The sequence below is a fragment of the Suricata suricatta genome, chromosome 9 (assembly GCF_006229205.1).
Source record: "Suricata suricatta isolate VVHF042 chromosome 9, meerkat_22Aug2017_6uvM2_HiC, whole genome shotgun sequence".
NCBI classification, from domain to species: domain Eukaryota; kingdom Metazoa; phylum Chordata; class Mammalia; order Carnivora; family Herpestidae; genus Suricata; species Suricata suricatta.
In genome coordinates, this window is record NC_043708.1 from 108,779,620 (window position 1) to 108,803,668 (window position 24,049).

The window sequence follows — 24,049 nt, forward strand, 5'->3', positions numbered from 1 at the left end:
AAGAGACTATAGATGCTGGCAAGGATGTGGAGAAATAGACACCCTCCTACACTGTTGGTGGGTACCGCCCACCCTGACCGGCAGGGCGGAGAGTCCTCGTGGGTTCTTTTCCTGAGGGAGGGAGAGAAAGGGCAGGAAAAGGGACGCACAGAGAGTAAAGACACAACTCACGGTTTCCAATCAGGCAAGAAAAAGAGAGCCAGGGCTCTGTATTTCTAGCTTGGGTACAGTAAGCACATGATTCCAACACCTCAACAGCTGCTTCCTTTAAACTAGAGACAGCTCGAGAGAACTTCTATCCAAAGTGTGGTCTGCAAATTAGCTGATGACTTGCAAACTGTGCTACTGGCTGAAAGGAAAGATACTGATAGAAAGCTTATACGATGCCGGAATGTAAATCGATCATGTCAGAATAAACACACTGTCCAGTTCCAACACTTTTTCATTACATGTTTTTTTTTTTTGAAGGGAGTAGTTTTACATTCTGGTGTACCTCTCCTCTCCCTGCAGACTGTCACTTGAAGTAACAGTATTCGTGAGGGCTCCAGGTGAAGGGTTTCCCATTTTGTAAAACCCCAGGAGCTGATGCAAGTAGATGAAGCAGATGACAGAAGATCTCCTATGCAAAGGACGCCTCCTGAGATCATCTGGCTGGTGTCCCAGCAAAGGGACATGGTCACCCTCCCATCCTGCTTCCTTCTCTCTTCCGAACAGGCCCTCTGTCTGAGGCAGACTTCTGCCTAGCAGTGGAAAGCCATCCAGTGTGAGCCAACAACGAGCACAGTTCTACAGATGCCCCCTCCCCACTGGAAAAATTAAAGAGCCAAAGCCAAGACACTAACATGCAGTCCCTTTTCCTCCTCCTAATGGTTCTTTGTGACCCTTGAGGTGGTGCTGATTATACAGCCCTAAGCCTGAACCCCAATGAACTCCCCTTTTCTATTCTTTTCTGGAGCCACATGCATCCACACAGGTACCATGACAACCATGACTTCCTATGGAACCACAAAGTCAGGGACAGGATAGCCTGGAAAAAGGCAGGGAGAGAATTCAGAACCGAACTGGATCCCTTAATGGTATCCATCTCTAGGCACAAAGAACCCAATAGCCTTGAGCTATTTCAAGGACACCTGCTCAAACTGCCTGAGCACTACCACATGGCTGCATCACGGATTCACCAAGAAGCAAGCCAATAGGGAGCCCATTCCTACCATCGTGAGCCAATGTATTCTTTCCCCCCCCTGTAAATAACCTGTATCCCAAACTAATACCTGCCTAAATCCTGTAAGGAGAAAGAACTCTGAGGCTACTCTGGGCCAGGCCAACTCACAACTCCATTCTAAACCTTGAAAACTCATCCCCAGCAAGAGAGGACAACCAGACTGTCAGGGCAGAGACTACCTACAAAGCAGAATCTGTAGGGCCCTCCTAAGCTCCCCAGGCAGACAAGTCATCTCTATAAACCCCAAAGACCAAGGAGGATTTAACTGAAAGGGAGGAGGGAAAAAAACTACAAAAGAATATTCCTTTTTAAATTATGCCCTTATCCCTCTCCTCCTCACCCTCACTCCATCCCACACATCCCAGTGCTCCAGTGTCATGTGTGGAGGAGGGCTCATCTGCATATCTATCCAAAAGAGGGCAGAAGTCCTGGGCTTTAGTGTTCATTCCCTGCACTTCAACCTACCAAGTTGAGAAGAAATCACAAATATCCATGTACAACTGCCATGGTCACTGTCCTAATGACACAAGAGGCTATAAAATACTAGGTTTATCTGAACAACTGCTTGGAACATAAGAAAACCTCTCACTCTGTTTCACTCTGTTGTTAGTATATTTTTATTTTTCTAAAACACATCTGTGCTGCATCTTCTAAATCCACAGTCTCTTCAGGGTAAGGATAGTACACTCCTTACAAGATCTGATGAAAATGGAAATGAAAGGACTTTTTCCCCAGAACAATGCCCCTAAGTAAGGGCTTATCCCTTCACCCTCTGCCACTGATCGTATGGTGAAGATTCCCTGTCCTAAATGTTCAGTGACTCACTTGGGTTTGGGGTGATAAAGGAGATACAGAGTCATGGCTGCTATTTAAACAAGCTATGAGGGGGAAGGTCCGGAGGCAGTGGCAATGTGAGAACTGGCAAAACAGGAGGGACACTGGGTCATTTAAAAGGATGTAAACAGCGTATGATCATTGTGGTTTTCCGCCTCCAAGTTGCTGCCCTGAGGCAAGCAGGAAACAGGCAGGGGACCCGCCAGCTGCCTCTATGGGCACCCACACACTCTGCGCTGGGAAGAGCTGGGGGGTAGGAAACATGGGACAGCACACTCAGCCATGGGCCTGGCTGGGACAACAGGAAATTCTCAAGTCTCAAGTGCTCAGGAAGAAGCATGGCAAACAGCACTGGGCAGGGAAATCCGAAAAGGGCGGTTTTGCTCTGGCTCAGCTGCTGCTAGGCTGAGTCTCAGGGCTCTTTGCTCCCCTGTAAACAATGGCGAGGCAGGACAAGTTCCAGCTGTTCCTCTAAAGAGTCAGTGCTGTGTGAGTCCACACACAGGTAAGATGCTCCAGGGTCCCATTCCGTGACTAGTACCTATCTCCAGCTTGCCCCCACCCCCTGCTTTCATGTACACCTGCTCTTTTCTTCTGGTTCACTGAACAGTCTGCATTTTTCTAAATTTAAGAAGGTAAAAAAACCTCAAACAGTACAGAAGTACTTACAACAACAACAAAAATTAGCTACCTTGGGCACCTCTCCCGTTAGCATCATGTAGCCTATTCCTCGCAGACAGGTCAGCTCTGGATGTGGAACCCTGAGACCTTTTTTCTACCAAAGTCCCACTGTTGAACTTTCTCCAGATGCCAGTGCTATGACCCCTCTGTTACTCTTCTGTCCTCAGTCCTCTCCCATCTCCTCTTCCCTCCCTGTTGGCCTGAGTGTGCCGATCTCTCACCTCACACACAATCTAGCCAATTCTCTTAACAACCTATCATTTTATTCCACTGCGTGCAGTGGGTAAAACCCTCAACTCTGGATCAGTCTCACCTCCACCTTCTATGCACAGACCCTGGCTACTGCGTCCCGCTGGAGGGAAGAGAGAAAATCATGTAACAATAGGATTGGGCCACTGTAAAATCATGGCCTGTTATCTTGGCTGGGCCCTGATGCTGCCCTGAAAATCTTCCCTCTCTACCACTTCTTTCTTCTATTCTCTGCAACAGCTATTGCAAACTTGAGCCACTTTCTTCAAGTCTGTAACTTGATAACCACTGGCTTTACTCTCTGTAGACAGAGGAGAACTCCCACCCATCTCTACCTTCTCCTCTCCTCCCTGACAAAACTATTGGCAACACATGCCTGGTCTTTACCTTCTCCTACCTGGGGGGAAGGTTTCCTTTCACCTGTGCTCTGGATCTCTCCTGGGGCTCCTCTTATATAAATGATTTCCCCTTTCCCCCAAATCTTCAAGTTATTTCTTTCTACTGATTCTTTCCCATCAGCATTCAAATATTTGCAAATCTTCCTGATTTCAACTCCATGTCACCTCCAATAGACTTTCTCTGGGCTTCTGTTCACAAAGAACCTCTAAGGGAAACGCAGGCTGAGCAGTTAGGTGCTGAGCTTCAAAGCCAGACAGATGTGGACTCAAATCTTAGTTCTAACACTTTCTAACTATGGGAGCCTGAGGCAGTTATTTCCCCTCTCTGTGCTGCAGTTTCCTCATCTGAAAAAGGGATCATAATTAGCACCTACTTTATTGGGTTGTTGGGAAGGTTAAATGAGTCAATGCATGTAAAAGGCTTAGTCAGTGCCCAGCACGTGAGTGCTCATAGAGTTGGCCACCCTTAGTCCTCTCTTGGTAGCCACTTCTGACATCCTATCTACCCCTAATCCACTACGATATGACTTCCTATTCCACCACTCCTCTGAAAATGCCTTCTTCACCAAGGTCCTGTGGTTCTGTTACTAAACTAAAGGGATCTTTTTCAGTTCATTCATTCATATCTCAACAGTTATTTACTGAGTGCTTACTATGTGCCAGGCTGTTCTAGGTGGAGACACAGCGATGATCAAAACAGACAAAAATCCCTGCTGTCACAGAGGTGATATTCCTGTGGCCACTCACTTCTTGTAGGACCTCTGGGCAGCATCAGACATCCCTGGTGTTCTTTAAACTCCCTTAGCTTAGGGGACACAGCTCTCTCTTAGTTCTCCTTCAAACTCCTTGAACGTATTTCCTCATTCTCCCCCTTCCTTTGCCAGACCCTACATGCCAGTGTCCCCAGAGGTTCCCAGGCCTCCACACTTCTCTTTTTCTCTTCGCTTACACCCTCCATGGGCAATGTCACCCACCCACGGTAGGTTGATGAGTCTCAACTCTACCTTTCCATGCTAACTCTTCTTCTGGGACTTGGCTCACAAGCCTACACTCAAATGGCTGAGAGGCCTTTCAAATCTTAAATATGAAATTGAACTAACTCTTCATTCCTCTTCCTGGCTGATCTTCTCAGTTTGATAACAGTATCATCTATTGATTTATCCCGACAGAAACCTCCTCCTCCTCCCATCTTTCTGAGTACATTAAAAACTCATTCACCCATATTTGTCGGCTGTATATACTATGTGTCAAACACTGTGCTAATCACTGAGATTACAACACTAAAAAATAAAGACCTAATTAAGTCTTATAACTACATCATCATCATCATCATCATCATGACCACCTTCCCACCTCTACTGGGTCAGTGCCTTAATTCAGCCTCTCATAAACTCTCACCTGAATGACTACAAAGCCTCCCCACTGCTCTCCCTGCCTCCATATATACCCATTTCAATCTACTATCCTCTGGGGTCTTTTAAAACGAAGATCTTTCAGTACACAATGAACTCTTTACAGAATCCTGAAATGCCACATTTTCTCCATACTTTTTTTTTGCACATATTGCTTCCTCCAAGTGAAGCAGACTTTGCATTGCCTCCACACCTCACCTAATTATGAAACAGCTCTGGGTTTCCTTTTATAAAAGTTTTCTACCATTCCCCCCACCCTTTCCAAAGAGACTTTCCTATGAGATCATGAAGCAATGTATACATACATTTTCCATAACACTTATCTTAATATATGCTGTTTATTTGTCTATTTCCTCACCGAGGCTGTAAGTTCCTCAACAGCAGGGACCATTCTCAGTGCCTTTGTATTTCCAGTGCCTGACACACGGTAGTCATTCAATAAATGTTTGCTGAAAAAATGAATTATGCTAGAATTAAAAAAGTGCACATTTAATGGTATGTATGCATAATGTTTGTGCTACATGATAATCAGGCATAAATGGCAAATAGTTGGTGAAGAGATTACTTTTATACACCCAAACCTAGTATTTGTGAAGTGCGGAAATTAGGGGGGGGAATGGAAAGAAGACACCCAGACATACAGAAAGTGTCTTTTCAGACACTAATTTGAGGACACCTGGTGCATTAATCCAAAGATTCAGGTCTTTTTACTTCTCTGGAAGGGAGAGCTCATTCCTGCATTAGGGTCCCCAGAAACTGTCTTTACCTAAGTGCCCGATAGCTTCTCGCTACACCAACCTGCCTCTTCCCAAATCAAAATATTTCCATCATGTCAATGTGTTTAATTCACAGAATTTTAGCAGCATAGAGAAAACATCCGTTTTGGCTATGAAGTGGCATTTGGTTTGGCTTCAAGTAGAAACTAGAAAAGCCAACCCAGAGTTGGCCCGCTCCTACTTTTCAGGTGTACCCTGCCCTGTGCGTCCTGGTACTCTCTTAGGCTGGCGCCAGTGTTGGTTCTCCAAGCCCACACTGTTCCCCTCCTCCTTCCACCTTTATATACGTCCATCCGGGCCTTCTCTCCCCATATTCAGGCTAATAAAAATCCTAGAAATCATTCATTTCCCACTCATCTCTTCATTCCAACCAGGATATATTGAGTATTTTTTGTACACCAGGAACTGTGCTAGGTGCTGGGGCAGTTAAAAATAAAAACAAGCCCTGGTCCCTGCCCTTGAGGAGCTCACGGTCTAGTAGGAGACAAATACAAACAACAATTATTAAACAGGATGATAAGGGCTAGGGTAGATATTACAGCTACCTCCGCAAAGGAAGGGATGCTTCACTTCGGAGAAGACGTCTGAGCAGAACTTTGAACCCTGAGAGGTGTCTGCCAGGCTACCAAGAGGAGAAAAGGTACTCTAAGCCTGGGAAGTAGCCAGTGCAAAAGCTGTGGATAGGGGAAGAGGCAAGGCCACTCCTATCAAACTTCTTGGCCCAGTAAAGTAGGAGTCTGCGAACCCAACTGCCCTGAGCCCAGAGCCTCTCCACAGCGCTACGGAATCCCCACAGGTCCCGAGACTTCTCACCCTCTAGAGACTACGAATACCTAGTCAGAAGGGAAGTGCCGTCTACCCAGACCACAAACAAATCCTGAATGTTCTCCCTTCCACCTTCTTTTGTAAACGTTGTAGTTAAAACTCTCCATTTCCTCCCACTTTTAAAACTTAATCTGTTCTCCTCTCCTCTCTTCTCACCCCTCGCCCACAAGAGCAATTCCCTGTAACTCTAGACACCAGAAGATAACTTTGGTTAACATTTTGCACAATCTTTTCCCTAAATACATAGACTTATTATTTTTAAGGCAAAAATGAGATCTTAAACATATTAGCTTGTAACTTTTTTCCACTTACCAAAATGATCTGCAGATCTTTTAATGACAATATATATAGATCTACATCTTTACTTGTAAATGCTGAATAAAATTCCATTTGTGAAATATGCTTTAAAAAGTTTAAAGTCCTAACTTTTCTCCTCTTTGTGGACACAACAGAATGCTTCTAAGTTTTTGATCTTATAAGCAATGCTCTAGTAAATATTCACACACACACATTCTTCTTTTTAAGTTTATTTATTTACTTTGTGTGTGTGTATGTGAGAGAGAGAGAGAGAGAGAGAGAGAGAGAGAGAGAGAGCAAGTGTGCATACCAGGGAGGCACAGAAAGAGAGAAGAGAGAGAGAATCCCCAGCAGGCTCCAAATGTCAGCACAGAGCCCAATGCAGGGATCGAACTCATGAACCGTGAAATCATGACCTGAGCAGAAATCAAGAGTTGGGTACTTAACCAACTGAGCCACCCAGGAGCCCCACATGTATATTCTTTTTTGAAGTACTTGTTGAGAGATTTCTGTAGGAGAATTCCTAGAGATAGGAATGCTAAGCCAAAGATATGAAAATTTCCAGTTATGACACTGCCAAATTACTCTTCCAAATTATTGTACTGATTTATATCTGAACCAACATATATGGGTCCATCTTGTCACATCCTTCCAAAGCTAGACTGTCTCAATTCCTTTTCATCTGTGTCAGCTTAATAAAAAATACCATTGTTTTCATCCATATTTTATTTTTTAATTTTTTAAAGTTTATTTATTTTGAGAGACAGAATGTGCGAGTAAGCAGGAAAGAGGCAGAGAGAGAGAGAGAGAGGGAGGGAGAGAGGCAGAGAGAGAGAGAGAGAGAGAGAGAGGGAGAGAGAATGCCAAGCAGGCTTCATGCCACCAGCACAGAGCCTGACACAGGGCTCAAACTCACAAACCGTGGTATCGTGACCTGAGCTGAAATCAGGAGTCAGACACTAGGGGAGCCTGGGTGGCTCAGTAGGTTAGGCATCAGCTCTTGACTTCAGCTTGGGTCATGCTCTCAGTTCGTGGGTTCAAGCCCCACATCGGGCTCTGCGCTGACAGTGCAGAACCTGCTTGGGATTCTGTCTCTCTGCCCCTCTCTCTCTGACCCTCTTCTGCTCATATGCTGTGTTTCTCTCTCAAAATAAGTAAACTTGAAAAAAATTTTTTAAAAAGTCAGACACTTACCTGACTGAGTCACCTAGGCACCCCTCAACTGTATTCTAAATATAATGACTGAATTTGAGAATCACTTTGCATTTACTGGCCAAATACTTGCGATTTTTTAGTTTTATAGAGCTCATTTTAGATTTTAACTTTGTCTTTTAAGGTTGCAAGTGTTTCCCCCATTTTGTCCTTTAATTAAAAAAAAATTCTTTTAACATGTATTCATTTTTTGAGAGACAGAGCATGAGTGGGAGAGAGGCAGAGAGAGAGGGAGACCCAGAATCCGAAGCAGGCTCCAGGCTCCGAGCTGTCAGCACAGAGCCCTACGCGGGGCTCGAACTCACAGACTGTGAGACCATGACCCGAGCCAAAGTCAGACGCTTAACTGACTGAGGCACCCAGGCACCCTGTCCTTTATTTTTTTTTAACATTATGCCTCTCTTGGGGCGCCTGGGTGGCTCAGTTGATTAAGCCTCCGACTTCGGCTCAGGTCAGATCTCACATTTGTGGGTTCGAGTCCCGCGTCAGGCTCTGTGCTGACAGCTAGCTCAGAGCCTGGAGCCTACTTCTGGTTCTGTGTCTCCTTCTCTCTCTGCCCCTCCCCCTCTCATGCTCTGTCTCTCTCTGAATCAAAAATAAATAAAACATTAAAAAAAAAAACATTATGCCTCTCTTGTTTTGATTTTTATGTAGTCAAACCTGTTTGTTTTTTCCTTTATGATTTCCTTTATCTATTTGCTTAAAAAGGCTTCCTCTGCCTCCTGGACATAGGAACATTCTTATAATAATTTTAGGGCCTAGCCTTTATCTTTAGATCTTTAATCCACCTGGAATTTACTTTTGAGTTTGATATGAGGTATAGACTTAATTTTATTTTTTCCAAATGGATAACCACAGTCATCCATCTACATTTATTGCCTAAACACATTTTTCACTTTTGATTAAAAATGTTTCCTTTATATATATTAAATTCTCCCATGTATTTGAACTCTTGCTTGTCTTGGAGCCTTTTTTTGTGGCACTCTGATAGTCAGGAGGATCTATGGTATCATACTGCTATCATCTTTTGTCATTCTGCCCAGTATATAGACACCTCTGCTCATTTCTGTTCTGCACCCACACTCCCATTCCTATAAATGTTGTTTCCTCTCCTCCATCAAGCCACCTGGACTACACATCACCTACACATCAGCCCTCTGGAATCCTGTTCCATGGTTACGGAACTACCAACATCCTCAGTCTCTTCTATTTCCTCCCTAACTGAAGCCTGGCTCTCCCAGGAATACTGTTTCACCTATGACTTGCTTCTTCTCAGCTGCCTCCAGGACATCCAGCCTCTACCATCAAATGGAAAAAACACCTCTTTTCTCTGGCTCATGACATTCAGTTGTAAAATCTTGAGCTTCCCCTTGTTACCAACACTCTGCAACATCTTGGTCACCCAAGATTTTGGATCCTGTTCCCCAAAATTCCTCTCCATTCCAAGGTTGGCTATCATCCTAGGTGATTTCAACACCCAAGAGGAAGAACCAACCCACATTCTAGCTTAGCAGTTACCCAGCAACACCTAACACCCTCCCATGGTCACTTTTTGAAACTTCTTGTTTCCTGGAGGTGTTCGAACTCATCCTCCCAAGCTGACGTACCATGTAGCTAACTTGTTGATCCTCCCTAGATCTGTGTGCTTCAACCACAGTGACACCGAGTTTCTTTAATATATGACATGAAGGCTTCTTTCCTGAAAGCTCTTCCCACGTGCAGTTCTTTCCATGTGGGTTACTACTTGCGTCCCCACCAACTCCCACAACATGTACTCTACCCTCCACCCCAACACACACACTTAGTTCAGGTGTTCCCAAAATACCTTTTTTTTTTCCCAAAATACCTTATATTTATCAGCAAAAACCACTTTACTGATACTTTACTGTTGGTCTTTATTCTCACTTCCACAGACTGTACACTCTTTAAGGACAAGGACAGTTCAATTCATATTCTGGGACAAGTGCTACTGACAAATTAAAGTTGCTTAATAAATACTACTTGTACTAAGGATGGATGGAAAGAAGGAAGCCGGCCAGATAGACTATTGGAATCTGATAATGATGGACCCAGGATCAAAACATTCATATCTTGAATACTAATGATTAAGCAATTAGATGTTAGAAGTTACTACTAGAGGTAATTAATGCTAACGTATGATCAAGGCTTACTCCTACCAAAGGCCAGTAGTTTTCCAAATCACTAAGAATCATTGAAAAGAGCAAAATCTTTGTAGACAAACACACTTGACTGGAACTTCTGCTCCACCACTACCAGCCACGAACCCTGTACATGTTCTTTAGCCTCTGCGAGTTTCAATTCTGAAAGATGGCGATAACACCAATCTGATAGAGTTGTTACAAAGATTAAAGGGCATAATATACAGCAAGCGCTAGACACTCAATAAATGCTAGTTTCCTTCTCCCTTCTACTTCTTTTTTCTTAAAAAGTCAGTTTTACCACTTGGCCAGAGGAGCCCAGAGTCCAAGTGCCTTATGGGATAACCACACCATAGGAACAGCTTCTGTGAGGGCTTTTCATGAGCTTCTCACAGGAGCCTGAGGGCTCCACTACTGTGTGATGCCACCCTGTAGAGCAAATAGGCTGAGACTTTAACATAGAAAGGGGACACGAGCTTAGAACTCTGAATCTGCCTCTAACTAGGACTGTGGTTCTAGACCAAAGTCCAAAGACCAAAGTCACTAATGTGGATCTTAGTACTAGTTACTACCAGGACAAGGTCAAATATGATAATAGTTATTTCATCTCGGACACAAGGTAGCTAGTAAGCCATCTCCTATGCTCCCAAAGCTTTACACAAAGGAAAGGCTGCTCACTGACACCAAAGGTGGTCAGTACCCAAACTTCCTGCGGCCAAGCACATACTTCCAAAGGAAAGGGCTCTACACCATACCCAAGTCTAATCACCTTCAGGAAGCGGACATATCAATAGCGCACCACTACTGGCTAGGGATCGGGGCTGAGTGCAAAGCTAAGGAAGCTTAAGCAATACAAAAGCTTAAAGCAGAAGCAAAGGAAATGAAAGAGGAAGTTGACCCAGGAATGGGTCTTACTCACTATAGCCAGGAATTGAAAAGAAAAGCAAATCCATGTCTCTATTATGATGGATTATAAATGTGTAAACCTTGAGGTGGATCACAGAAAACCCTTCACACATAAAGCTATCACCTTTGTAGATCCAACCTCCTCTCTCTAGTCAGCTGACTTCGCTGTCAGTGGCCCCACTAAGGTGGGAGAAAACTCCTAATTCAATGGGCTAAACCTCTTGGTGATGCACACTGACTTTTTACCATTTATTTCCAGGGCCAGCAGAGGAAATTTAGGAAGATGCAGAAATATAAAAGTAACCTCTTCCATTTCTAAAAGTACTGGTGGGCAATAAAACTCCTTTTCTTCTGTGTAATCCACAGGAAAATGACTGAGGTTTATGCCTTTAACAGGCTAAGAAATCAACAATGTGCTCTAGCAGAAAACTGTGTAGCCATAAGGAAAAAAGAGTTCACACTTACTGATAAAAACAAAACACACAAAACAAGTACCAAATGTCAAGAAACCTGCAATGCCTTGCTTCACTCTTCCGTTTGGAGTTGAGGTCAGGTGGAAGCAGATGGCAGGAATGGCAGCTCTGAGGCTCAGACTTAATTTTTATTGTTTTATTTTAAAATTACCAAGTTCTTCCTTCTACAGTATTTTCCTTCAAAGGTTGTAAAGATATTCATCACTATCTCCCAGTTATCTTCAGAAATGTTTGGAATGTAGAGCAATTAAAAAAGGAGCAGCAACTACTTGGAAATGAGGTGGTTTGCTCGAGGGTACATAGTTAAACAAGAGATGGATAAACATTCTCTGGCTGACTCCTGTATGAATCTTGTTCCAGACCCTGAATCTACAGTATAGGTTTTCAAGCAGAATATCCAGGGGAAGCAATGATAGCTCATGGAAATAAGACTTGAATTTTTCATAAACCAGGCCCAGGCTACCCACACACATCCTGATCAAGAACAGCTTCAAGAAGCTTAGTACTATCCCAGGCTATTGGGAAAGCATTATGATTTAATAATGAAGAAAACACAAGGTTGTGCGAAGAGAGGCTGGTTGAGGATTGGAGGCCAAGCTAGTCTAGGCTCTGGAATTCAACATGGAGCACGACCATTATTCTGGCCCTGATTGAAAACTGCTCCTGCTACCCATCCCCTTCCAAATTCTTGTATTTCTCCTCCTGATATATCCCTCCATTCTCCACATACCCCTTCACAAGAAAAGTAACTCAACTATAAAACACTCTTCCTGCATGGTTTTCTTCTTCTTTGCTTTAAAACAATAAACTAAGGGGCCATCAAGGCTTCGCAGGAATAACTTGTCCTTGTCATGGAAAAGGTCAAAGCGTACAGAGCCACTGGGGCAGCACTAATCAGCATTACTCCTGCCCCCCACCCCAGCTGCCTCGCCTTATCTGTTTCCCCCCTACACTCCCTAGATGACTCCCAAGGCATCTCCAATTTTGTGATAAGAGTAGTCTGAGTTGGTGCCACAGCATAGTGTATCCCTGGAATCAAATGCTAACACTCCAAATTTAAAACTTGAAAGGCAATCAGTTCTAAATGAAACCTGCCCATCATGTCCTTTATGATAATCTTAGAGACAGACAAAATCATGGCACTTTCTACTTTATACAAAGTAGCCCTTTTAAGTTAATCTATACAACAAATAGTTAAGTATCTATTATGTTTCAGGCATTGTAATAGAAGGAATGGCCAAAGGAAATATTTTAGATTTAGATTGTAGTGAACTATGCCACTTATTAAAACAGTCACTTGTTTCATATGAGAATGAGCAAATCAAATACTGATAATGACTGCAGAAGGATCCAGATACTCATATAATAATCTCCCTTCCATTCTAGAATGAATAGAGTTATTCTGTTCAGGGACAATGGTAAGTAACTCACAGGGATGAGGGTGTGAATATCACAACTGGATGCGGACTTCCAATAGCCACTAAATACTACAGCTTCAATCAACTAGTTTCAGAAAAGCAAAGAATTCAGTCAAACGGCATAATCACATTTAGCACTTCACCTGGAAAATGTGGGTTTTATCAACTCCACCAGGTACCCAAAGAAGTATTCGGGGCAACATCACATAGGTGCTATCCTAAGGAAACAGATCTTTGATTCGTAAACAAGATGTGGCTCAATAATCAAAACAGAGAAGTAGGTTCACTCAAGTATCTAGAGCTTAAAATAATTCCATTTAACAGGTTTAACAACATGCAATACACACCTTCCCATTGGCAGAAACACCTCTCAGTGACAAAGACAGGTAGCAAACACTAAACACCTTCATAGACCTGCAATCAGTGAACTACAGCTAACCCTTGAAGGTGAATTCAGAATCAAATTGAACCTCAAAAACAGATTTGTTTTTCAGGGAAGTATGGATTCCAATGAATTCCAGGTTCAGATCAAAAGCAGAAGTTGTACTACATTAAGAAGAACATCGGCCCAGAACCTACAAGGAAGTTAGGTGGGAGGAGGAGATGGAAATCTCTTGGCTAAGATTTAAAGTGTATATGTTGTTTTCTTTACTAAGCGCCATAGAGAAATATAGTCTGGTGGGCCTTGCTGATGTTACTTTCCCCTCCAGGGATTCGTCCTTGTTTTTGAAGGAAAAGGATTATAGTTGAAGTCACCTGAAAGCCTCCCACCAGACTAATGTTTCAAAGGGAAGGCTCCATAAGAAGAATAAAGAAGGAAGTTACTTGTGTGTCTTTGGTAATGTTCATCCAAACCAGTTTTCATTATCTCTCAAGGGATAAGACCCTCAAATGCAGCACATTCATTCACAATAAAATAGCAAATTGAAATAAGCATCTTATTTACTTTATCTGTCTCTAAATCTTTCATTAGGGAATTTACAGGACCCACTGCCATATATTATCCCCATTTCGATTTTCTTCATTAAACTCTAGACCTCTAGCAATGGAGGTAAAGGCTTAATTTAGAAATACAGAAGGCATCCTAATTTATACAATAGTAGCAAACATTCGAATTATCTTTGGGGCATTTTAAAATACATTGTGTCCTTTTGCTTCATATTTCTCCATTGGAAAGCAAAGCTTAAGCCTACTTTTTTTTTAAACTTTTTTTTGAGAGAGAACAAGAGAGAAGGCACAAGTGAACGAGAGAGAGAGAGAGAGAGAGAGAGAGAGAGAGAAAGGGGGCTCACGTTCACCCGAAGAGATCATGACCTGAGCCTAATTCAGATGCTTTACGAACTGAGCCACGCAGGTGCCCGAGCCTACTTCTGAGCACACTTTTCTTGTATCCTCCAGAGTGCCGGGCACTGGAACAGGCACAGAGCAATTAGATGACAATTTTTTTATTTTTGCAAGAGTCAGGCCCTAAGTGTTCCATACCAGAATAAACATATTCTGAGTGCCAATCTTGTCTAAGCCATTACTTGTCATAGAGGATTCAGAGAAATAGGAGATCTACCACACCCTTTTATCCTCCCCAGCCTAATCCATTTTACCAGTTAGGAACTACTCTGATGGTGAGACTCTATTTCTTTCCCTAAAATATCTGTCACTCTCTTAGTACCATCTGTTTAATGAAGTGCCATTAATTCTATAAATCAAATGAGAACATCTGTGAAAGTAATTTAATCACACTTGACACATAGTACAAAATGATGTTAATCATATGGCCCAATCATAAATATGGCTTCCCTCCATCAACACCTACCTATACATGGTCACCTGAGAACTAGATTCCAAAATAAGTATCAAGAAACCTCTAAATGTTAAGCCCAGAAAGTAGAATTGTATCCCTATGTGTTGCTGACTCTACTTACCAATTTTCTGTGAAATAATAATCCTCACACACAATTTTCAGCAACTGACTTAAAGAGAACTGCCAGCCCCTGCTGTTTTAGATGAAAAGAATACCCAAAGCACTCCTGACGTCAATCTCACTTTCACCAACCTCATCCTTCCCTGCTCCCCAACCCCCATCCTCATCACACACCCTCAATCACTTTGAGCTCAATCATAACCATCTGAACCATCACCATCTCTCTGCTCAAGCCTTGCTTCCCTCCTGGAACACTCTCCAGTCCTGGCCAATTACATCCACCACCCCCGTTAGTGGCTGCTCGGAATTCATTTCCCTATGGAAGTGTTCTCTGATTTCTCTCACTGGGCATGCCATATGTCAGGCACTTTTATGTAACTTTGCACAGATCAATTCATCTCTGTCTTATCTTGCCAATTTTGGTGTCAGCTCTGGTGTCCTCTACCCAGCCCTAGTCACGGCCTCACTAGGACCCTGCGACACTTGCACACAGTCGGAGGGATCACCTTCGATGTCTCAAATTGTTTCAGCAATTTGTTTTCCTGATTGAACTGTAGTCCTGCGGCAGGCATTCTTGGTGAAACGGAGCCAGGAGGCAGGGTTACGGAGAAATCCTGGCTCCAGAAGTCAGCTCAGTGAAGTAGAGAACGGAGCTGGGGACGCTGAGATGACGGCTGGAGAAAAGGCGAAGGAGGAAGAGGACGCCAGAGGGTGGTGACTAGACGACAGGGTTGGGCAGAAGTCAAAAGGAGGGCGTCTCTGGAGGTCTGGGGAGTTGCCCCGGGTAGGACCTCTCAGAGCCAGGAACGAGGCGGGGGCAGGTCCGACTCACTTGTGGGTGTAGGAGGGTGCCAAGAGACGGAGCCGAAGAGCAGGTCGCGGTAGCGCTGGAAGGCCTGGTCGAGGACGGAGCAGCCCGGCTGTGCGGCCGAACGGACGTGGTACTGGAACCGGAAGTTGTACGGGAAGACGGCATAGTGCGAATCGGAGGTTTGGATGTACTGGGGCCAGGGCCAGAGGGCCTGCGTCTGGCCGGCCAACGCTGCCGCCAGCAGCAGCGAAAACCGGAGCCCGCAGCCCGCCATGGCCCACTGGTCTCCTCGCTCCCGGCGGCCGAGCCACCTGAGCCCCCGGTCAGCTGAGCGGCGCCCGCGTGACTATCGGCGTGCCACGTGACCGCCCTCCCCCCTTACGTCGCGACCCCGGAGGACCGGCGCCCTGCCCCTCCGCGGAGCCGTGCTGCGGGGCGGGGACTACCCTGCGGCTGCGCCTCCGGCAACCTGGACCTAGCGTTGCGCCCGACGGCGTGGGCGCCAGGTTTGGGGCGGCGTGGGCGAGCGGGAAGGGACAGTCTCCCAGGCTGAAGCGCGAACGAGCTGGGAGGCGGAGGACGTCCCGGGCCCAGGGAACTTCAGAAGCAGAAAAACGGGAGGATGAAAACCACAGGTCGTGGTGATGTGAAATGCTGTGGGGTGGAGGGGCGCTGGAATTGGAGAGAAAGACTGGCTCTGCTTGACCGGGATCACGAGGTCACAAAAATGTAATGCATTTATGACTGGAAAAACTCTGTACTTTTCAGAGCGAGCCGGAGGCATCCCGTTCCATGCCTCTAGTGTGGACTTTTTCCTTGGTGGTTGATAATCTCTTAGTAATCGCCCCCCAATCCCCTCCCCCAAAACAGTATATACTTTCTGCAAGCATTTAGACATTGCTTAGACTTTGGGTGCAAGAGTGGGAATACCCAGAGATAAAGATAGGCCTCTGCAGGGGCTTACATAGCAAGCCCAAGAATCAGCACTTCAGTCTGTGGGCAACTGAAAAGCATCCCAAAGACTTGCATTTTAGCAATCTCGCGTTGGAAGGTTGCATGAATAAACCAGTTAAGGGGCCCTTTTTTATTGGAAGTGAAAGAGAATGACAGCTTGAACATCTGTACAGCAGGAAGAGGACCGTAGATCCAGGAAATAATGGGTATCCAGAAACAAGGGATAAATAACAAGAGCAGTAAGTCAAAGTATGATTTCAGAACTGAGGGTGTAGGTAGGCACGCTTTATGTGACATTCAACACGTACTAAGGGGAAGGAGTCATTTACTTAAGTCACAGAATGAAGGAGCTGAACCCCGAATAAAGAGATTGTAAAAATTACTAATGAAAATACAAAGATTTTTGCTGAGAGAATATTTTAAACATACTATCCTCTTTCTAACAAATATATCAATCAGAAAAGTAGTGAACAACCATTAAAAACTTTAAAAAATCATCCATATGGATGTTTAGAAACCAGATAGAGATAGTAGCAAAAATTAAAATTAAAGTTATTTAACAGTATAAATTCTTTAAATTAGTATATATACAATATCGCTATCAATTTTAACAGATGAATAACAAGAATAATGACACAACATAGTATATGATATTTAGTTTGTTTTTTCTATTTTTCCTTTTATTAAAGAGAGCTTGCTAATTGAATGAAACATGATTTAATTTCATGTTTATAGCTTCTAATAAATTTAGTTTACATTATCAGAAAAATAATTCACTATCAGACGATATGTCCAGCATTTTAATTCATACACTCATTACTGTAGATGCAGAGAGGAAGGAATGACTATAAATTTTTCCTCGGAAGTCTTTCACAAAGGAGGTGACTTTCCCGCTAGCTCCTAAAGCACGAGTTTGCCAACCAGGAAGAGAAGCATGGGCAAAGCACAGAGTGAAAAAAGATGACATATAGGTATACCTGCTTTTTTTTTTAATGTTTTATTTATTTTTGATACAGAGAGAGACAGAGCATGAGAGGGGAGGGGCAGAGAGAGAAGGAGACACAGAACCGGAAGCAGGCTCCAGGCTCTGAGCTAGCTGTCAGCACAGAGCCTGACACGGGGCTCGAACCCAGGAAAGTGAGATCTGACCTGAGCTGAAGTGACTGAGCCACCCAGGCGCCCCTCCTGCTTTTTGAAAGTTGTTATTAAGCCACTTCGCTTTTACAAAAAGCCTACATCACCTTCGTGCCTGTTTTTGCCTAAGAAATCTGGAGGATTTTCGTTCTTACAGGAAAAAAAAAAGCAAAAAGTGAAAATAGTGTTCAGTTTTGCTTTGCAGCAAGCTGTTATAGAGGCAGCGCGTGTCCCCAGGCAGCAAGTGGCCTTGTCAAGCCCCTTCCCTGGAACCTATGCTCAGCCGCCACAGCTCTGAACTGTGTCTGTGAGCATCTGGGCTTTGTGTCCATTTATTTTGGGCCTCCATTAGCAAGATGTGTCCTAAGGTATCAGAAAAGCCTCAGAGAGTTTATTTTTTTGGTCTGGGAATGCTCAAATTTAAATTTTCCATATAAATTAAGGGTAATTGCTCCTTCTTTGCTTTACACTATTTTGATTTGTGAAAGGTTTCATAGGAATGCTCTACTTTCAGATAGTGGGGAAACTGTATTAAGCACAGGGTTTATGGGGATAGCAAAAGGAGATGTGCCATGATCACGTTTACCGTACTCTCTTCTCCCTGGAATGCGTTTTCCACCTCCCACCTCCCACTCCACTTACTTGAAATTCTAAACTTCTGTTTTTACTACTCTGTAGATCTCTGGTTTCTCAGACTTGGGTAAAATCCCATAACCCTTTGAGCCTATCTCCACTAGAACACTTATGTCACAGTATTGTAATTGCTCGTGCATTTGTCTTCTCCACTCGAGTAGTAGCTCCTTAAGCGCAAGTTCTGTGTTCACTGCTGTATTCACTGTGCCCAAGGCACAGTGTCTAGCACATAGCTTAAATAAAGATTTGTTAAATGAACACCTACAGGATTCTGAATATCTTTTCTCCAGTTTCGCGTCTCCTTATCCTTCAGGCCTGTGCCTAGACCAGAGCAGCAAGTATGCTGTGACGGGGGTACAAGTGTGCCAAGACAGTGATCTTCTCAATCCTTAGGGTGACCAGGCAGAGCCTGGGGCGGCTAGACATCCTAGCCAGTCACCTCCAGCCAAGAGCCATCTCCTATATGTGCTGTGAGAAACTTTGAGAAGCACTTAGACATCACTTCCTTCTGGGTGCTTCTTTATGGCGTCCTCACTTATGCCTTCTTTACTTGTTGTTCCCCACAGCCCACATGCTGAATGAGTGATATTTTTTCACAGTTGTATCCTTACTGCCTGAGCCAGGACTCTGCACACAGTAAGTGTTCAACAAGTGTTTGTTGAAAGAAGGCATAAATGAGGAAGCATTTGTATTAACATTTTAAAGACAGTCAATTTCAATGCGTAGACAAAAAGCAGTTCATGGAGAAGGGCTACAGATTTGAAGGAGAACTTCATCTAACATGTTTTATTTAGGATCCAGAAGGTCCTAGAACAGTGTCTGGCTCACAGACACTTATTGAATATTTTTGAATGAATAGAATGAACCTAGGCAGAGATCTCTGAAGAATCTGGAATGCTGTTGGGAGTGTGAGCAATTCTGCTTGTCTAGACTCAATAGTGCATGAAAAGAAATACTGAATACTGTTAGTTTCCCCTTTAGCATAGGAGCTATTTGATTAAGGCTCTTGCCTACTTTAAGCTTACATTTAGGTCAGATAAACTCATGGGAAAACATCAGAAATCCTATCCAGATTGGGGCAGCAGCCTCTGATGTTAGGATTTTTAGACCAAAAAAAGGCAAATTTATATAGTTAAGATTGTTATGTGGTATTTAAGGCCTTTTCAATAAGGACCCCTTTTGCTTAAACTTTATCCTGCTCCAGGCAACCTGATAGGTTCTCTGGACTAGGATTATCTTGGCTCTAGTCTCATCTCTTAGGCCTTTATGCCTAGAGCCTCAGTGGTTATAAATGCTCATGCTGGCCAAATCCACAGCCATAATCTGAAACCCCCTTCATGGAGGTGGGGCGCTAATGAAACCTTAAACTAATTATGTAAGTCCTTTATTTATTTTTTTTAAATTTTTTATGTTTTTTATTTATTTTTGAGAGACAGTGCAAGCAGGGGAGGGTCAAAGAGAGAGGGAGATACAGAATCTGTCAGCACAGAGCTCGACGCGGGGCTCGAACCCACAAACCATGAAATCATGACCTGAGCCAAAGTCGGATTCTTAACTGACTGAACCACCCAGGCACCCCTATGTAGTCCTTTAAAGAAAATAATTCAAACCCTCTACCCACTGGAATTCCCCAATTGGCCCTAAAATTTTATCACTCATTTCCTTGCCTTCGTCCCATTCTCCTCCTGCCTGGGTCTATTCTCCTTTTTTGACTAATAGCTAGGCTATAGCCTCCAAGAAACCTAGAACACAACCCCCTTCAACTTTCCTGTTCTTTGGCCATCTATTAACATTTGACTTCAGAAAACATCACGGCATACTACTGTGATTCAGATTTCCAAAATGTCCAATTTCACTGATGCTATGGGTAGACCTCTTTGTGATAAGAGCACAGTTAAATGTCTTCTGTTGGGAGTGCCTTTTAGATCTTTCGTTGGGATTTCTTTTTTTCCATCCTGGGATTGATTATCCTTCTTTGAATTTTTCTTCATGTGGGTGGCACAAAAGATGCCCTGGGGCTTCCTACCACTTGGGAGAGAACAGGAGAGAGGAGTCAGGAGGTGTCCAGAAGAAGGGGGGAATGGAACAAGGTGCAGGATGTAAGCTAGGCAGAGGGAGTCCTTGTGGCCCCAGGAGAGTAATGCCTAGCTCGCCTGTATAGAGTTGTCATTTGAGATCTGGGTCAAGACCTCAGCTACAGTGTTCTTTGGCCTGAAGTATCCTCTTCCATAGGGACCACATTAGGCAGTTGGCCAAAATTCAATGGTTTCAATATTCTGCTCCTGGCCTCATACTATCATGAATAAAGATCAAGCATTCATGAAATTCCAGAGATAGATCCAACTTTTAACAAAGATCTTAGGGAGAAATACTACACTACTGAACTCAAATCAATATATGCTGTTTGGGAAAAAAAAAACAATGTATATATATATATAGTTTTCAAACATACAAACTTATGCATGCATATATACATGCTATATAGTATATGATTTAAATCGAATATACAGTGTATGTTTACTATTTGTAATGTGTGTTTGAAAACTATTTAATCCTCTATTGTAAACTTTTGCTTGAATTAAAGCAAGAACAGAACAACCCCCTTGGTACCCCCAAAGGGATACAGAGATCTAGGGGAGAATTCTGGGAGGTATACAAGTTTAGACCTAGATATGATCTTAGAAATTATCTAGGTTACTTCTTTAAATTTTTTTTTCTTTTTTTAATGCTTTTTATTCATTTTTGAGAGACAGAGAGAGACAGTGCGAGCAGTGGAGGGTCACAGAGAGAGGGAGATATAGATACTGAAGCAGGCTCCAGGCTCTGAGCTAGCCGTCAGCACAGAGCCCGGCGTGGGGCTCGAACCCATGAACCGTGAGATCATGACCTGAGCCAAAGCTGGATGCTTAACCGACTGAGCCACCCAGGCGCCCCGCTAGGTTACTTCTCATTTAAGATAAAAGAACTGAGAACCAGCAAGGTAAAGTTAAAGTGCTGTTCCTCAAGAGCAAGAATAGGATATTGTTCATAGTGAAACTTCTAGCACCCAGCACAGTGACATGTACATCATAAGTGCTCAGTAAATCTTTGTCAAATGACTACACCGATTCCTTGGTGCACATAATACAGTGCTTTGCATGCAGTTGGCACACCAATAAATTTGTATATCACAATTATCCAACCAGCTTCAAATATAGCTGGAGAGTGGTAAGGCTGGAACCAGACCACAGATGTGTGGCCCTCCTAACTGGGACTCTCTCTCTACCTCACTGGATTGTGCCTCTGGAAATGCCTGCGATCATCTAGTCTCCTAGGAATTGAATGTGGTTTATTCATGAAGTCCACTAAGACTACATCCTGTTTTTAGCCCGCTGTCTTATTCTAGATAGGAACAATCATTGGATTTGAATGTGTGTGGCAACTTTCAATTAACTGTAGAACTAGAAAGAAGCAATGATGCAAGTAATAAAACCACTGTGTTTGGCCAATCTTTCTCTCCCTTGACAGTAGCTGACTTCCTAAAGTTTGCTTAGGAAAACAATAAAACCCTTTAACCTTCCTTGAGTCCACATTAGCCAGATAGTGGGAGGAGGCTGGTGGAAGGATAAAGAAGTGTTCAAAGTCAACAAGTGAACTCGCAAGTAATTATAAGGTAATTAGAGCTCTATCCACGGTGATCCTTCCGATTACTATGAGTGATAATATGTAATATAAGAATGCTTCAGAAATCAATATGATTCTTCATGTTCTGCGTGCAAAAGGTTAAACACTCACTATTCGTATTAGAGATCTTTTAGTTATGAGGGAGAAAACTCCAACTAGCTCAACAGAAGGGAGTTAATCATCTTCACAAGCATCTAGACATAAGAAGCTAGCTATAGCCACGGTCAAATGGCCTGTAATATCTATTAGGAATCAAGATTACCCTGTGGTCCCTCAGGACCCATCCAGACTCTCATTCCCACCCTTGCATCTGTTTCATTCTCCTTATCTCCCTAATTTAGTCCCTCACTATTCCATTTTCACTTTTCAGAGACAGGATATGATTAGTCCAGCCAGGAAGAGATGACATTGTTGATCAAAACAGCAGTGGCCATTGGTAAGACATGGCAGTCATCTAACCCATGGATGACCAAAACTCCCATATTTGAGCAGGTGCTAGTGAGGGAATAGATTCACTTAGAAGGGACTATGTGGGGAGGTAATGACTATCATTTTTTTTATTATAAAATCAATATGTAGTTATTTTTAAAAATTCAAAAAGCACAATATTGTACGTAGAAGGATGACTCTTAGTTCACAAACTCAGCTATACAGGAATTACAGCTTTGTTTTCCAGGATATCTCTTGACCCAACCACCTGATCTGGGTTCGCCGTCATCCTTCCTGATGTTTATACCCTTCCCAGGGCTTATTTCATACTTTTGAACTCTTTACAGTGCTAAGGGACCACATAAAAGCCAGGAAGATAAAGACTGCTGGCACTTTTGTACAAACTTATATGTGTGTATGTTTACATATATGCATATGTATGTAAATATGCATACACATGTTTGTATTTTAATATTTTATGGTCGGGGCACCTGGGTGGCTCAGTCGGTTAAGTGTCCGACTTTGGCTCAGGTCATAATCTTGCGGTTCGTGAGTTCAAACGCTGCGTCGGATTCTGTGCTGACAGCTCAGAGCCTGGAGCCTGCTTCGGGTTCTGTGTCTCCCTCTCTCTCTGTCCCTCTCTTGTTCGCACTCTGTCTCTCTCTGTCTCAAAAATAAATAAACATTAAAAAAATAATAATAATATTTTATGGTCAAAGAACATGTCCTATAATAATTCTACTTTTTCTTTCTCATCACAAGAAAAAAAAGTGTAATGATATGTGCTGATGGATGTTAACCAGACTATTGTGATGATCATTTGCAATAATACAAATATCAAATCATTAAGTTGTACACCTGAAACTAATGTTATGTGTCAATTATACCTCAAAAAATGAAAAAAATCCCACTTTTTGGAATTTAGTAATATTTGGGTTTTTTGACCATTTTAAGTTTATTTATTTTGAGAGGTGTGGGGAGACGCAGAGAGAGAGGGAGAGAGATAATCCCAAGCAGGCTCCAGGCTGACAGTATCGAGCCTGATGTCAGACTCAAACTCACAAACTGTGAGATCATGACCTGCACCAAAACCATATATATGACAAAGTATGTATGGTCATTTCTGTATATGACCATTTTCTATATGCATACATCCATAATCTCTAACAACAAAAAATGAGAGCCTGATACAACTATTGCCATGCTCTAAGCTGTCAGTTAACAATGTATTATGCCAAGTGAATAAGTCAGAGAAAGGCAAATACCATATGATTTCACTCATATGTGGAACTTAAGACACAAAACATACGAACAAAGAGAAAAAAAGAGACAGAGAGGCAAACCAAGAAACAGACTTTTAAAAAAATTTCTAATGTTTTTTAAAAATTTATTTTATATTAAATACTGCATGGTTTGCCCAAGCTAAGATGAAACCACATCATGAATCAATAGTAGCAGAATATTTACTATTGAAGCTTGAAAAGATGTGAGTTCTTTGTGTGCAATCTTTCATTTATGCATGTGAGAGGGTTTTCTTTTCTTAATATTTTTACCTTGTAGTACTTGTTTTCCTTGTTGGGGTGTTTGCTTATTTAATACATTCCATCCAGGACAGAAATTACATGCTGGTTTTTTTTTTTCCCCA

The 24,049-nt window shown here is 42.9% G+C and overlaps 1 protein-coding gene across 2 annotated transcripts in view; it reads right to left on the reverse strand.

Annotated features, from left to right (window-relative positions):
- HEXA (hexosaminidase subunit alpha) overlaps nt 1–15,932 on the reverse strand; it is a 30,799-nt gene extending 14,867 nt beyond the window's left edge. The window contains exon 1 of one of the 2 annotated variants that reach the window (XM_029951436.1): nt 15,613–15,922. In XM_029951436.1, coding sequence (XP_029807296.1) covers nt 15,613–15,865 — 253 coding nt within the window. In that variant the 5' untranslated portion in view covers nt 15,866–15,922. Of the gene's footprint in view, nt 1–15,612 lie in introns of both variants that reach the window. The other variant, XM_029951437.1, reaches the window with a different exon arrangement.
- Between the last annotated feature and the right edge of the window lie 8,117 nt (nt 15,933–24,049).